The sequence below is a fragment of the Trachypithecus francoisi genome, unplaced genomic scaffold (genome assembly GCF_009764315.1).
Source record: "Trachypithecus francoisi isolate TF-2019V2 unplaced genomic scaffold, Tfra_2.0 Lachesis_group4, whole genome shotgun sequence".
Taxonomy (NCBI): domain Eukaryota; kingdom Metazoa; phylum Chordata; class Mammalia; order Primates; family Cercopithecidae; genus Trachypithecus; species Trachypithecus francoisi.
In genome coordinates this window covers 85,574,179-85,587,517 of record NW_022681469.1, presented here as the reverse complement: position 1 = coordinate 85,587,517, position 13,339 = coordinate 85,574,179, and the positions used below count along the sequence as shown (strand labels likewise).

Genomic DNA, 13,339 nt, shown 5'->3' with positions numbered 1-13,339 from the left:
GTATAACTGGTAAGGAAATGTAGTAAAATAATTAGAAAGTAATGAGTTTTGCATTTTTATCTTTTGTTTTTAACACTTTTTTTGATTGTGAAGTTGTATAATTTAACTCTTAATAGTGGCTGTGTTTAAGAACTGGCTCAAAAAATGCCTGCAAATTTAACAATAAGTCAGTGCAAACTGGCTCTGAGACACCATTGTAAAAATAACTCAGCCAAAGGAATCTTCTAGATCAGCAGAGGAAAGCAGAAGATGTGCCACTGGCAACTTTCTGAAAATAAGGGAGCACTCAAGTCTGCTTTTTATAGGTTTTTTCATGGGACTCAATCTCAAATTCAGAAACTCATTTTGCTATAAAGGGCATAAGATGAAAGCATTCTTTACAATGTGATACAAAGCCTTATCTTTTCCACTCTTGTATCCATCACTAAGTCCTCTTGTGGGGTAGTTATCAAATGCTTCCTATTATCTTTTTCTTCTCACCCCATAGCCTTGAGACTTTGTCAGAGTGCAATGGTATGTGCATCTGTGTAAACAGTTTTGTAAATACAGATGAAAGAATTCTTATTGCAGGGTGGGCCATTAAACAGATGCACATTGTGCACCGCTAAAAGGGAACAAAAGTATGAACAAACAAAGTTTTATTTTCTCCACTACTGGTGACTTCTCGGAGTTCTTGATAACTGAATCTCACTCTTCTGATCAGTGCCAGAATTATAGATTGTATAATTCACTTTTTGTGCAAACTGGTTATTTCTTAGGGAAGGTGACTGCTGAATAAGCAGTGTGCCTGGTTTTAGGTGACCTAACTTGAAATGCTTTAGCCAAATCCATTTTAGTTTCTCTACTTGAAGTCAAATATTTGAGACTGAGAACAGCCGGCCCGGAACTCCAAGAGGGAAGCTCGGGGTCTTTTCCCACTGACCCCTGACTGAGTTTTGAGGACAGTACCAGCTGGCCAGTCCCGGGAAAATCTCTAAAGCCGTATGTTTCTGAGGAGGATTTCTTAGAGGGCTCTGGCCAACAAATGACAGTCCCTCAGTTATAAATGGCAAATTTGCTCTGGGAACAGATCCTTTCCCCAGAACACCCCCTCCAGCCAGGCACCCCACTTCACTCTGGGAACGCTTTACGGCCAACTGGCCTGCACCCTGCTTCCTTTCCTCAGCCTCACTCTGCTCCTCGGGCCAGCCCTTTGGCACTTTTTCCTGAACCCACTGTGCAGGAGCCCTGTCTCTCTTTCTCAGTGTTTCCACCACTTACACCCTGTTTTTCTTTATCTGGGAGTTCATCAGCATGTTCTCTGTATCTGTTAACTCCTTTCCAGAAGCTTCTTGAATCACTTTCTCTTTACCATTGGTCAGCGACTCCTAAGAATTGCACCGAAACCTTGCAACTTCTGGGAAGCATGCGAGTTTGATATATACATGTTCCCCAGCAACTTCCAACTGGAATCAGGTTGACTCGTAAAAACAAATGGCTTGATTCCTTACAAAGCTTTCAGTTACAAGTATTATTAACTTCCTTTTAAGGCTTCACAAGTGAGCCAGTTTCTTATTTTAACTTCAAGTTACAATTTTCTGATTCACTCCTTGACAGTTCTTAATGATAATTTCTGTTTCTTTTTTTGGCTAATGAAATAAGCAAGAGAAGGGAAATGAATGCAGTGCCAGTCAGCCTAACTGCTCTGCAATATCCGAGTTTCTAAGTTTATTTTCTGCAGGTGTAGGTGGAATTTCAGTGTTTTCCATGACCGCCAGTGAGCCTAGAGTTAAATCACAGGATGGAGTGTTCTTAGAAATGCTAAAGCAATCGCTTTGCCATTCTTTAGCTTTTACCTTATTTTCATTTAACATTACCGAAATTAAATGCTAACTTTCCAAATTAAAGTCTCAGGAATGCTTTTAGTAGGGGGGTTAATAGGCTTATATTTGCTCATAGAAATGTTATAGGTTATTTTTAAGCACTCCTGGGGCATTTTTAGAGCACTTTTAAATCTTTAATTAATCCACATCTTTGTGGTGGGTCAATGATATTATGGATGAGAAACACAGAACAGTACGATTATGTGATTAGCCAATCGTTATAAAGTATAACCAAGAACGAAGAGGCATAGGACTCATTTCTAGCCTTCTGCTGAGGCCTCAGAACTTCCTCATATCCTAACAGTGGGACTTGCCCCAAATCTATATACCACTGTATGTTATTTTCACCTTTGGAGATCAGCTGTGTATTTACGCTTATTTTTATCACCCTGATACTGTATTTGAATCTTTTGGAAGCCAGTATGGTCTGCATTGTTGTTTGACAGTAAAGAGGTAGTCTTTTTAAAACCAGCTTGGGTTTGAGTCCTTATAATAAACAGTTTTGTTTATTGCTAGAAGACAGTGTTAACTAGGACATTGTTGAAGAATTGAGAGTCCTGCTGATTTAAGAAGAGTCATTCCTCTCTTGCTTCCTCAGCAATGGATGGTAATGGAAGGAAAACCAATAAGTAGATTTTTGTTTGGTTGGTTTTTTGTTTATTGATCAGTTTGGTAACAGAATTAAAAGATAGAGGATGTAGTTTGAGATCAGACTCTATTCCTCCCTCCCCTTTTTTTTCTTGTATATAATCATTTCAGACCCTTTTGTGTGGAAATTATCAGTGATCCAATTGATTTAGAACTGATCGTTTTAGCCATTAATGGGCGTGTGTGTGTGTGTGTGTGTGTGTGTGTGTAAAACCCTCAAGTTGTTCATTGCTCTCCAATCTTTACTCAAAGTACATCTTTAATTCATATACTGCAACAGTGCTGCAAGAGACTGATTAGAAGGGGAATATAAGTCATCGGATTAAAAAACGTAGAGCTACTAATCCAGGAAAGAAAAATGTAATGCTTGTTAAAGATTTACACTTCAGGTCAGCTGGTATCATGTTCATTCACTAAGAAATGAAAAACTGTATCAGTATTTTAAAGAATGTTCCATGTTACCATTTCATCTGAAATACACTCTCTTATTCCCTAGATTTCGCCGCCAGCTTTCTGAACCCTGTAACTCCTTTCCTCCTTTGCCGACAATGCCAAGGGAAGGACGTCCTATGTACCAACGCCAGATGTCTGAGCCAAACATCCCCTTCCCACCACAAGGCTTTAAGCAGGAGTACCACGACCCAGTGTATGAACACAACACCATGGTTGGCAGTGCGGCCAGCCAAAGCTTTCCCCCTCCTCTGATGATTAAACAGGAGCCCAGAGATTTTGCATATGACTCAGGTAGGCCCCTGCTCTACTCAAATTACATTCAAGGCACCTTTTCACCTCCCCTGTCACATTGGTTAGTGTTGGTATCAGACTGGGTAGCTCCGGACCATTTTTTAATGAGATCTTTCAGATATTGTCCCTTCATTGACACTTCATCTACATGTAAAGATTTAGACTATCAAGTCATTTTGACATGAGGTGATGGTTGAAATAGTGTCTGGAAACAAAACCAGTTCAAAGAAAAATACACTTTACAGAATCATGCACAGTCTCAGCTTGAGAGGGACATTGCAATGTTTTTTCTTAATTCTGCACTTTTTTCCTTCTTATTTTGCTACGACAGTGCTACTTAATAACAATGTTTATAGAAAGTAATATTCTTCTGAACTAGGTCACATATTGCTTATAACATTTTTTTTTTAATTACTGAGGTCCTGGTGCGGTGTGTCATGCCTGTAATCCCAGCACTTTGGGAGGCCGGCGGATCATGAGGTCAGGAGATGGAGATCATCCTGGCTAACACGGTGAAACCCCGTCTCTACTAAAAATACAAAAAAATAGCCAGGCGTGGTGGCAGGTGCCTGTAGTCCCAGCTACTCTGGAGGCTGAGGCAGGAGAATCGCTTGAACCCGGGAGGCGGAGGTGGCAGGGAGCCAAGGTTGCACCACTGCACTCCAGCCTGGGTGACATACTGAGACTCTTATCTCAAACAAAAACAAAAACAAACAAACAAACAAAAATTGATGGCAAAGATTCTAAGTGTTCTTAAGTAAGAATTCTCACATATTAAGCGGGGAATAACACAGATTATTCGTAGAACTTAGCTTTGTCTCTGTGAGCTAGAAAGTAGTACAAAGCAGCACGTCAAGTAGGGGAGAGGGGTTTCCTGAAAGGAGGGAGGGTTTAAAATCTTTTCCAAGCCGTACACAGTGGCTCATGCCTATAATCCCAGCACTTTGGGAGGCCAAGGTGGGCGGATCACAAGGTCAGGAGATTGAGACCTTCCTCGCTAACGTGAAACCCCAGTTCTACTAAAAATACAAAAAAAAATTAGCTGCAGAGTCGCTTGAACCCGGGATGCGGAACTTGCAGTGAGCGGGGATGGCGCCACTGCACTCCGGCCTGGGCGACAGAGCGAGACTCCGTCTCAAAAAAAAAAAAAAAATTCCAAATAGTACCACCAACTTTGCCAATATTTGAACCTTGAGACCTTAGAAGAATTACTTAACTCTGCTGAGTTTTTCCTTCTATAATCTGCCAAATCAGGACATCTGTTTTTAACACATCTCAGGTATTTTGAAAACTAATCTATGAAATACAAGCTAATGTTTATAAGGTTGCCATGTACCTGTAAAATATTGTTAACTTTATTGTATCTGTGGTCAATAGATGGTTGTGGATGTGGACATATTTGAGAACAGCATCATTTCCTTTTGTCTGGATATAAAGTTTGGGCATTCTCTAGGAAGCGACTGTTGCTTCCTCTGCTGAGTTTTTCTTTTTCTTTTTTTTTTTTTCTTTTTTTGAGACGGAGTCTCACTCTGTTATCCTGGTTGGAGTGCAGTGGTGCTGTCTCGGCTCACCGCAAGCTCCTCCTGCTGGGTTCACGCCATTCTCCTTCCTCAGCCTCCCGAATAGCTGGGACTACAGGCACGTGCCAAGGCGCCCGGCAAATTTTTTGTATTTTTAGTAAAGACGGGGTTTCACCGTGTTGGCCAGGATGGTCTCCATCTCCTAACCTCGTGATCCGCCCGCTTCAGCCTCCCAAAGTGCTGGGATTACAGGTGTGAGCCACCGCGCCCGGCCCCCTCTGCTCAGTTTTTGTATCATTAGTCTACCTGAGTAAAGAAAACAATCTCCAGGTCTTGAGTTACCAGTTTGCATATAAGATTACCTACTTGATAATGAACTGTCCTTAAGGCTCTTCAACAGAGAACCCTATGACTTAGAAGTCTGCTTCTAATCATCCTTCTACACTGGCCAGTAAGTTCAAAGGACGAGGGGAATTGGCCCCCTTGAGGCATGACTCAACTTCTAGAAAGCATGCAGGCTCCCCAAGACCTATGAATTCTCTGCCCAAGTGGCCTTAAGTCTACTTCCAGGGCCTGAGTAAGTTCATCCCAGGCCCTGTTTTCTGAAAAGCAGAGCACGTTGCTCCTATATATAGCCCTAGATTCAAGGGTGGCTAAAGGGCAGCTGTTTGTGAGGGCATGAGGATGAATCTTGATGTGTGAGACTCTTACAGTGTGGCCCAATATTGAGCTCAAGGATAGGAAGAGACACAAAATTTAGGGTGTGTCAGGATCTGAAGACTGGGTACTGGCTCTCTTCATACCATACCCTTCCCGGATCATTTTAGAGATTTCCTCAACTACTAAATTTGACAGAGCTGCGAGGTTGTTATGGTATATAGTTGCAAAGATGAGGAGGCATCTTATTTATCAGTGTGCTTGGCTGATTTATAATTTAAGAAATTTTAGCAGATTATATAAGGGTCTTATTTGAATTTTTGCCTCAGGGACTGTAATTTGGGGAGTATATTGAAATCCCCCTTGTGGTTTCAGTTTAGAATCTTTTGTATCTGTCCATTGGTGTCTATAATGAAGAACCCTGCAATACAGTGGGCTTTATTGTAAATAGTATACATCTCTCTCTGTAAATTTCAAATACTGTTAATTAATATTATCCTTATTCCCCAAACCACGTTTTAATTTGTTGTAGTTTTTAAAATTAATCATGATTTCAAGAAACTTTATGTGGAAATCATATAAATTATCGCAAATAATCATTCCAAAGAACATGTATAGCATAGCACTTAAAATGTTTCTTTTTGTGTTCTAGAAATGTTTTTTTTTTTTTTTTGAGGTGGAGTCTCACTCTGTCACCCATACCGGAGTACAGAGAGGTTCATTCTCAGCTCACTGCAACCTCTGTCTCCCGGATCCAAGCGATTCTCCTGCCTCAGCCTTCCGAGTAACTGGGATTACAGTCACCCACCACCATGCCCCTCTGATTTTTGTATTTTTAGTAGAGACGGGATTTCACCACGGTGGCCAAGCTGGTCTCGAACTCCTGACCTCAGGTGATCTGGCCGCCTTGGCCTCACAAAGTGCTGGGATTACTGGTGTGAGCCACCATGCCCTGCCTAGAAATGTTTTTATATGTATGATACCAAAAAGAGCAACATTGAAACTCTTCTTTTTTTTTTTTTTTTTTTTGAGACAGAGTCTCGCTCTATTGCCAGGCTGGAGTGCAGTGGCGCAATCTTGGCTCACCACAACCTCAGCCTCCTGGATTCAAGTAATTCTCCTGCCTCAGCCTCTGAAGTAGCTGGGATTATAGGCATGCTCCACCATGCCCGGCTAATTTTGTATTTTTAGTAGAGACGGGGTTTCTGCAGGTTGGTCAGGCTGGTCTCAATCTCTTGACCTCGTGATCCGCCCGCCTTGGCCTCCCAAAGTGCTGAGATTACAGGTGTGAGCCACCTTGCCTGGCCTGAAACTCTTTTCTTGATTCTGTGATTGCTCCATGTATATCTTCTCCTCATATTTATATTGTATATAGAGTTATATGTAGTGTAGTATTGAGAATGTATAACTTTTCTTAAGAAGATGTGAACCTAATGGAAAAGAGATTTTACGATTCTAATAAGGGCAAAATATAGAATCTTGTGCTGTAAGAATTACATTCATACATAATACGGACTTCAGAGCCAGTCACTCTTTGACCCTCAAAAGCACAGACAGTCATATATAATCTTCAAAACATAGTCCAGCATCGGTTTTTGAAGGTATGTATGGCATCTCTTTTGTAAGTATGCCATGTCTTGGAGATTACTTGTAAAATACTTACCTAAAAAGCTGTTAATTTTATATTGTATTCTCCCCTTTAAACTATATTTAAAATTACCAAAGTTGTATACCACCTTTGAGTTCTAATTTCAGTATTGCCAGTAGGATACAGTTGTGTTTTGCTTGAATAGGTAAATAGTAAAATTATATCTTTCTGATAGGATTTAAAATAAATATAGTAACCCCATAACCAGGGCCTATGAAAAGTTAATCTGTGGGTATCAAAATGTATTTTGCTGGCCACGAAATTGCTGCAGTTAAGTTGACACATCTGTATATGTCATGCATTGCAATCAACAAGTATGATCTGTAGATATTTTGTTTGCTTGTTGTTAGTTTTTTCATCCCTGCTGAAAGTACACTTAATAATCTTTGAGGAAATCTAATGTATTTATCACTGAATCACTGATTTCTTTTTTCACTTATTGATGTTGAACAAATAGCACATTAGGAAGCACATAGACTTATATGTGGTTTAAAAACAATGTAGAAAGCATTTTCTTTTGTATTTGTATTTGTATTTTGAGACGGAGTTTCATTCTGTCACCCAGGCTGAAGTGCAGTGTGTGATTTCGGCTCACTGCAACCTCCGCCTGCCAGGTTCAAGCAGTTCTCCTCCCTCAGCCTCCCAAGTAGCTGGGACAACGGGCATGTGCCACCATGCGCAGCTGATTTTTCTATGTTTTTAATTAGAGATGGGGGTTCACCATGTTGGCTAGGCTGGTCTCAAACGCCTGACCTCAAGTGATCCGCCAGCCTAAGCCTCCCAAAGTGCAGGGATTACAGGCATGACCCACTGAGCCCTGTCGTAAAAAGCATTTTCAAAGTCAATTACGATCTCAGCATCTACAATCCGAAGGCTATTCTTATGGAAGGCCTTTAGAACTCTTTATTGCTTAATTCTATACACCATAAATGTTGTGAAAATAAAAGAAGCCTCGTAAGGGAAAAGGTAGCATGATTGTGCTCTAATAAAGCCTGACATTAATTATGACATGGGAAATGGAAGGTCTATTAGTTATAATTATAATTACAGGAATGCAATTTCAACTGCCTAATATTTAAGATAAAAAATGCAAAATACTATGTTAGTAGAGTAGGAATTTTTATTCAGGAGAAAAGGAAAAAGCTTTGATCAGAAGACAGTGAAGAAACAAGAAATAGATATTTAGGGCCAATTTGATGAACCAGTACAGTATGATCATGATTGTATCATACTAGGTTCTAAAAGATCCAATGCAATCCATCTATTATTGTCCCTTTCCTTCTCTTCTCTAGCCTACTGTGCTGCATAAAGCAGTACACATTTTTTGTTGTTGTTGTTTTTGCTTGGTTGTTTTTTTCTAAATCCAACATTTTTTTTTTCATGCCTTTATGGCCTAACGCCCACATAACAAATGTTAAATACACATTGAGTGCTTCATCTGCAGTGCCTCATGGAGATTCCCGTACAAAGTATCCTATTTTCTTAGAGTCAAGACTGTTTTCTCATTTTCATGACCACATATGAGGTTTTTGCAAATTCATAATGTCCAGTGAGTCAAATATTTTAGATGTTTATAGCAATATATTTTATTAGAGCTGAATGTGTTAGTTGGTTGGTTGATATTTTGCTTTTTTTGTTTCATTTTATTTTACTTGTTGATATCTTACAGTAGATTTTTTTTAGAGGGGTAGTTGGCACATGAAACTAAACTTTGACTTTAGAAAATATCAGCACACAATGTTCACATGTTTTGATGGGGGTAATTTCACTCTCAGGAATTTATTCTAAGAAATAGTGAAAGATGCATAGTGAATGTTTGAGAGAGACAGAGAGAAAGCAAAATATTAAAAATATATACTAGGTGAATGGTAAAGTAAGTTATAGGTACCTGTAAAAGAAATATTATGCAGCCATTAGAAGTGAGATTTTTGAAAAATATTTAATGAAATGAGACTACTGAGTTTTTAAAAGTATATAAAGCATAACATAAAGCATAACTCATGCAAATTAAGAGCCAATGCAGAAACACCATGGCTGTATATAGGTGGTGATATTATAGGTGATATTTTTTATCTGTGAAGTATTAATATTTTATATTTTAACAATGCTTATGTTCTGCTTTCCTAATCAACCAGAATAAGTATTTTTTTCAAAAAAATCAATCCATTTATAGTTGAAGAAGATAAGTGTCCAAACTCATCATGTCAGTCCTATAAGTGAAAACAACTAAAGGATGTTATAGTCTCATATGTTGTAAGCGTAAATGACTTTCTATTGGTTTGTGTCTTGGACTGCCTTAGAGGAGGGAGGGAAAATAATGCCCTACTTAGTGGGATTCATGTTCCCCTTGCACAGTGCTTGCAATCCTACCATTAGGATTTTATTCCTTTGCATGTTGTAGTGTATTAAAAATCTTTACCCAGGAGTTGGTTGGAGGAATAATATACATTAATAAGGTGTTTTTAGCCCTTAAGACCTATTCTGTTATCCTAATTAGTTTAAACAATGCTTCTCAGCCTTGTGGTGGAGCAACTTAATCATGGTAGGGAATGAAGAGAGGAAAAGAAGAACTTTCAAACGCAAGAGGAAGATAGCTAAAATAAGAAAATGAAGGACAATGCTGCGAACTTTGAGCTTGGAGAGAATAGAAAATACAAGCAGAGGGTAGGGGTGAGAACTCAACATCATATGTTTGCCAAAGAAAATGTTTTTGCATTTTTAAATTGTGTTTCTTAAGGCCACTCCTGCCCCTACTGATGAGGCCTTTTTTCAATTTGGAGGCACGTAACTCTTTGGCGGCAACTGTTGTTTGCCCTATTTTAAATTGGGAAGTTGACACAAATAAATGTTTCATAGAATTCTAAATCCTTTTATCATGAAAGCTCTTGAAGTTCACCTACTTCAAACTTCTTCTCCACACCCAAATTTTACAGATAAATATCTGAGGTACATCCAACTGAAGTAACTTACCGTCAGTTACACAGATATATTGTGAAGCAGCCAAAACTAAAATTAAGATTTTCTAATTGTTAGTTTAGTACAGAGTTCATGATTTGCCTTTCTACATAATTATTCAGATTAAAGGGAAATACTGACTGTTTTTGTGTGGTTTTCGAAGGTTTTTCATGTTCCAGGGCAGTAAGAGCATCTGCTTGAAGATGTGAGGTGTGCTTTCACTAATTTGGGAGGAGCACATTTCACATTAAATGGTGCCCGCATTTTACTCTAAATGTTAGGTGTTCACTGCAGTGAGGTAGAAAAATATAGCAATTCAATGATGTAAATGAGGAAGATGCATTCTACTTTCTTTTAAAAAATATACCACGAGCATTCTTAAGAACAGAGATTATCAAAGAAGTGATCTTTTGTGATCTTTTGAGATTATCAAATAAGTGTTCTTTTGAAAAAGGCTGAAAAATAATGAGAAGAAAAAGTGGCTAATTAATGACCCTTCCAAGCTCTAAGTCCTTGATTGCATGAACTTAGAGCTTGAGTCTTCTCATTGGACCTCACTCTTTCTTTCTTAATGCCCTTGATGGCTCAGTGGCTTACACTTCACCTTGAGCTGTGCTTTTCAGACCATTATCAGCTGAATCCATTTTTCAGGAGTAAGCTTATGAGGGACTACTGGATCTCAAACAGATGTAAAGAAAGCTGGTTTTGAGGAATAGGGTGCTTCTTCCATTCTTCATTTTATTTTATTTTTTATTTTTTTTTTTATGTTTTTTAAGGCGGAGTTTCGCTCTTGTCACCCAGGCTGGAGAGCAATGGCTCAATCTCAGCTCACTGCAACCTCCGCCTCCCGGATTCCAACGATTCTCCTGCCTCAGCCTCCCGAGTAGCTGGGATCACAGGGGTGCACCACCACGATGCCCGGCTAATTTTGTATTTTTAGTAGAGACAGGGTTTCTCCATGTTGGTCATGCTGGTCGCAAACTTCCAACTTTAGGTGATCTGCCCGCCTCAGCCTCCCAAAATGCTGGGATAACAGGCGTGAGCAATCGCGCCTGGCCCATTCTTCATTTAAAATCCATCCATTATTCACCCCAACAGCCCTTCCCAAGCTCCTCATATACGTCTTTATTACCCTATTAGGGCTTTGACAAAAGCCAGTAGAAAAGCCTGTAAATTTAGAGAACGGTTATCTGTCCTTAGCACATCGAAAAATTATGTGTAGGCAGAAAAATGATGAAATAAATACTGAAAAAATATTTACCTCATGTTAAATATGTTAAAACTGGAATATGTTTAACATTCATCTGTCAGAGCTGACAAATCTATCTGCTATTCACATAGGCCCAAGCTGGCACTTTAATCAAGAAATTTAAATACTCTTGGGTTTCTGAAATGGCAAGAGAGGAATGTTTTTATATTGTAAATGTTATTCTATGTTTTGCTGTGTTGGTGGATATTCATCCTAATCAAATAGTAGGAAAAGTAGTGAAGTAATTCCTAATGCTGCCTGTAGTAGTAAGCATTGCTTGGACTTCCCCTTGCAGAGTTTATAATATGGTTTGAAAGTGAAAGTTGTAGGATTAAATCATTGGGTAATGCAGCAAGAACAACACGGTTATTTTCTGCATCTATATAAAAACATAAATGAGTAGTGTTTTATAGGTTTGGAGATGAGGTGTCAGAGCCTCAATCAACTGACTACACTTGCACAAAACCTAAGAAAAAAATAACAAAATTCAGAGGGCTAAAATATCCCAGTTATTTATTTCTAAATGATTACTATTGCATTTATTACTACTACTCGTCTAGCAGTATCTCAGAAATTGTGTCATGGGGATATTTTACCTTAAAAAACAATTTATTACTGTTTACTTACAAGAGGAGATATGTATTCTTGGGAAACTAACCTCATATTTTCCAATACATTTTTCTTTCATCCTTTCTGAACAATTGGAGCACACATAAACAACCAAAAATATTATCCAGGAAACAAAGCATACAGTGATTACAAAAAGGAAAGCTGTTGAAAGATACTAATTAAAGTCAGATGGAACACAGGGAGTAGAAATAAAGGTAACTGATGTTTAGTTTGAATATCCAAGGTTTGCCATAAACTAGCAGGCTTTATTATTTCCAAAATGAAAAGCCCATGATCAATAATTTATCCCTCTTGAACATTCTATGTGTGTGTGTCTTGTTTTGTTTTGGCTGATGTTTTTTAAAGAGATGGGGTCTCGCTGTCTTACCCAGGTAAGTTGCTAACTCTTGGCCTCAAGCAATTCTCCCTCCTTAGCCTCACCATGGTTGGGATTACAGGCACATACCACCACTGTTTGAACATTCCAGTGTCACTTACTATTCAGTGTTTTCACGTTGAAGAAATTATTTTATCTTAGTTATTTTTTAAAAAATTGTATTATTGCTGGGATTCTAATTAGGCAGCTAAGGAGGAAAAGAAGTAGGATAGTATTTTTCCACTCATATTCCCTTTGAAAGTATGGAAGAGTCACCAGGTTATTATGAATGTGTGCCTTCTTCTTAGCAACCACGTAACAGTCTGAAGGCCCGCCGCCCTCTTATATAGTTATAGGAGAAGGCCTAGAATTATAAAAAGCACAATATCTAGAATTCTGAACACCTAAACAAATTATTTCAATATAGACAATGCGTATACTTCTCAAATCAATCTATTACGAGTATTATATGCTAATAATTATAAAATTGTAATTCATGTATTACATTGATCAGACTTTAAATACATTGAATAATATAAGTTAGGCAACATATTACAATTATTTTAAATATGAAATATTACATTTGAAAATATTCATCTTGTCATTTTTATTTACATATTTTTGAACCACCTTAAGGAGTAATTCCTTAGAAAATATTGAATATTTTTAAAGCCCTGGAAAAAAAGTTAACAAAAAATTAATAATTCGGTATACGTTCACACTTTAGTGATTTTCCTCTGTCCCATATATTTTCTGAATGGTGGGTTCATCTCCCACCTGCCTATGTTAAGTATTTTTGTTTTGAGCTCTAACATATGGGCATAAATTTATTTATTCTGTATGACTTTATTTATCAGATATTAGAAATTGGAGGTTAAATATTTGTCATAATGCCATAATAAATAATCCTTCCCAGGTTTAAAACCAAAGATTGGGCAATTTTTATGTTTATCCTCTTCCTTTTCTGTAGGCATGATAAGGATCTGTTGATCAGTGGTTTAGAGATATACACAGGGACTGTTGACTGCAACCTTTTTCTCACATGGCTTCAGGTCACTGAAAGAAAAAAGT

General features: G+C 38.2%; 1 protein-coding gene across 5 annotated transcripts in view; it reads left to right on the top strand.

The window, feature by feature from the left end:
- Positions 1–13,339, top strand: part of ETV1 (ETS variant transcription factor 1) — a 99,749-nt gene that overhangs the window by 55,894 nt on the left and 30,516 nt on the right. For all 5 annotated transcript variants that reach the window (XM_033192983.1, XM_033192980.1, XM_033192981.1 and 2 more), the window contains one exon: positions 3,007–3,254. In XM_033192983.1, coding sequence (XP_033048874.1) covers positions 3,007–3,254 — 248 coding nt within the window. The remainder of the gene's footprint in view (positions 1–3,006; positions 3,255–13,339) is intronic.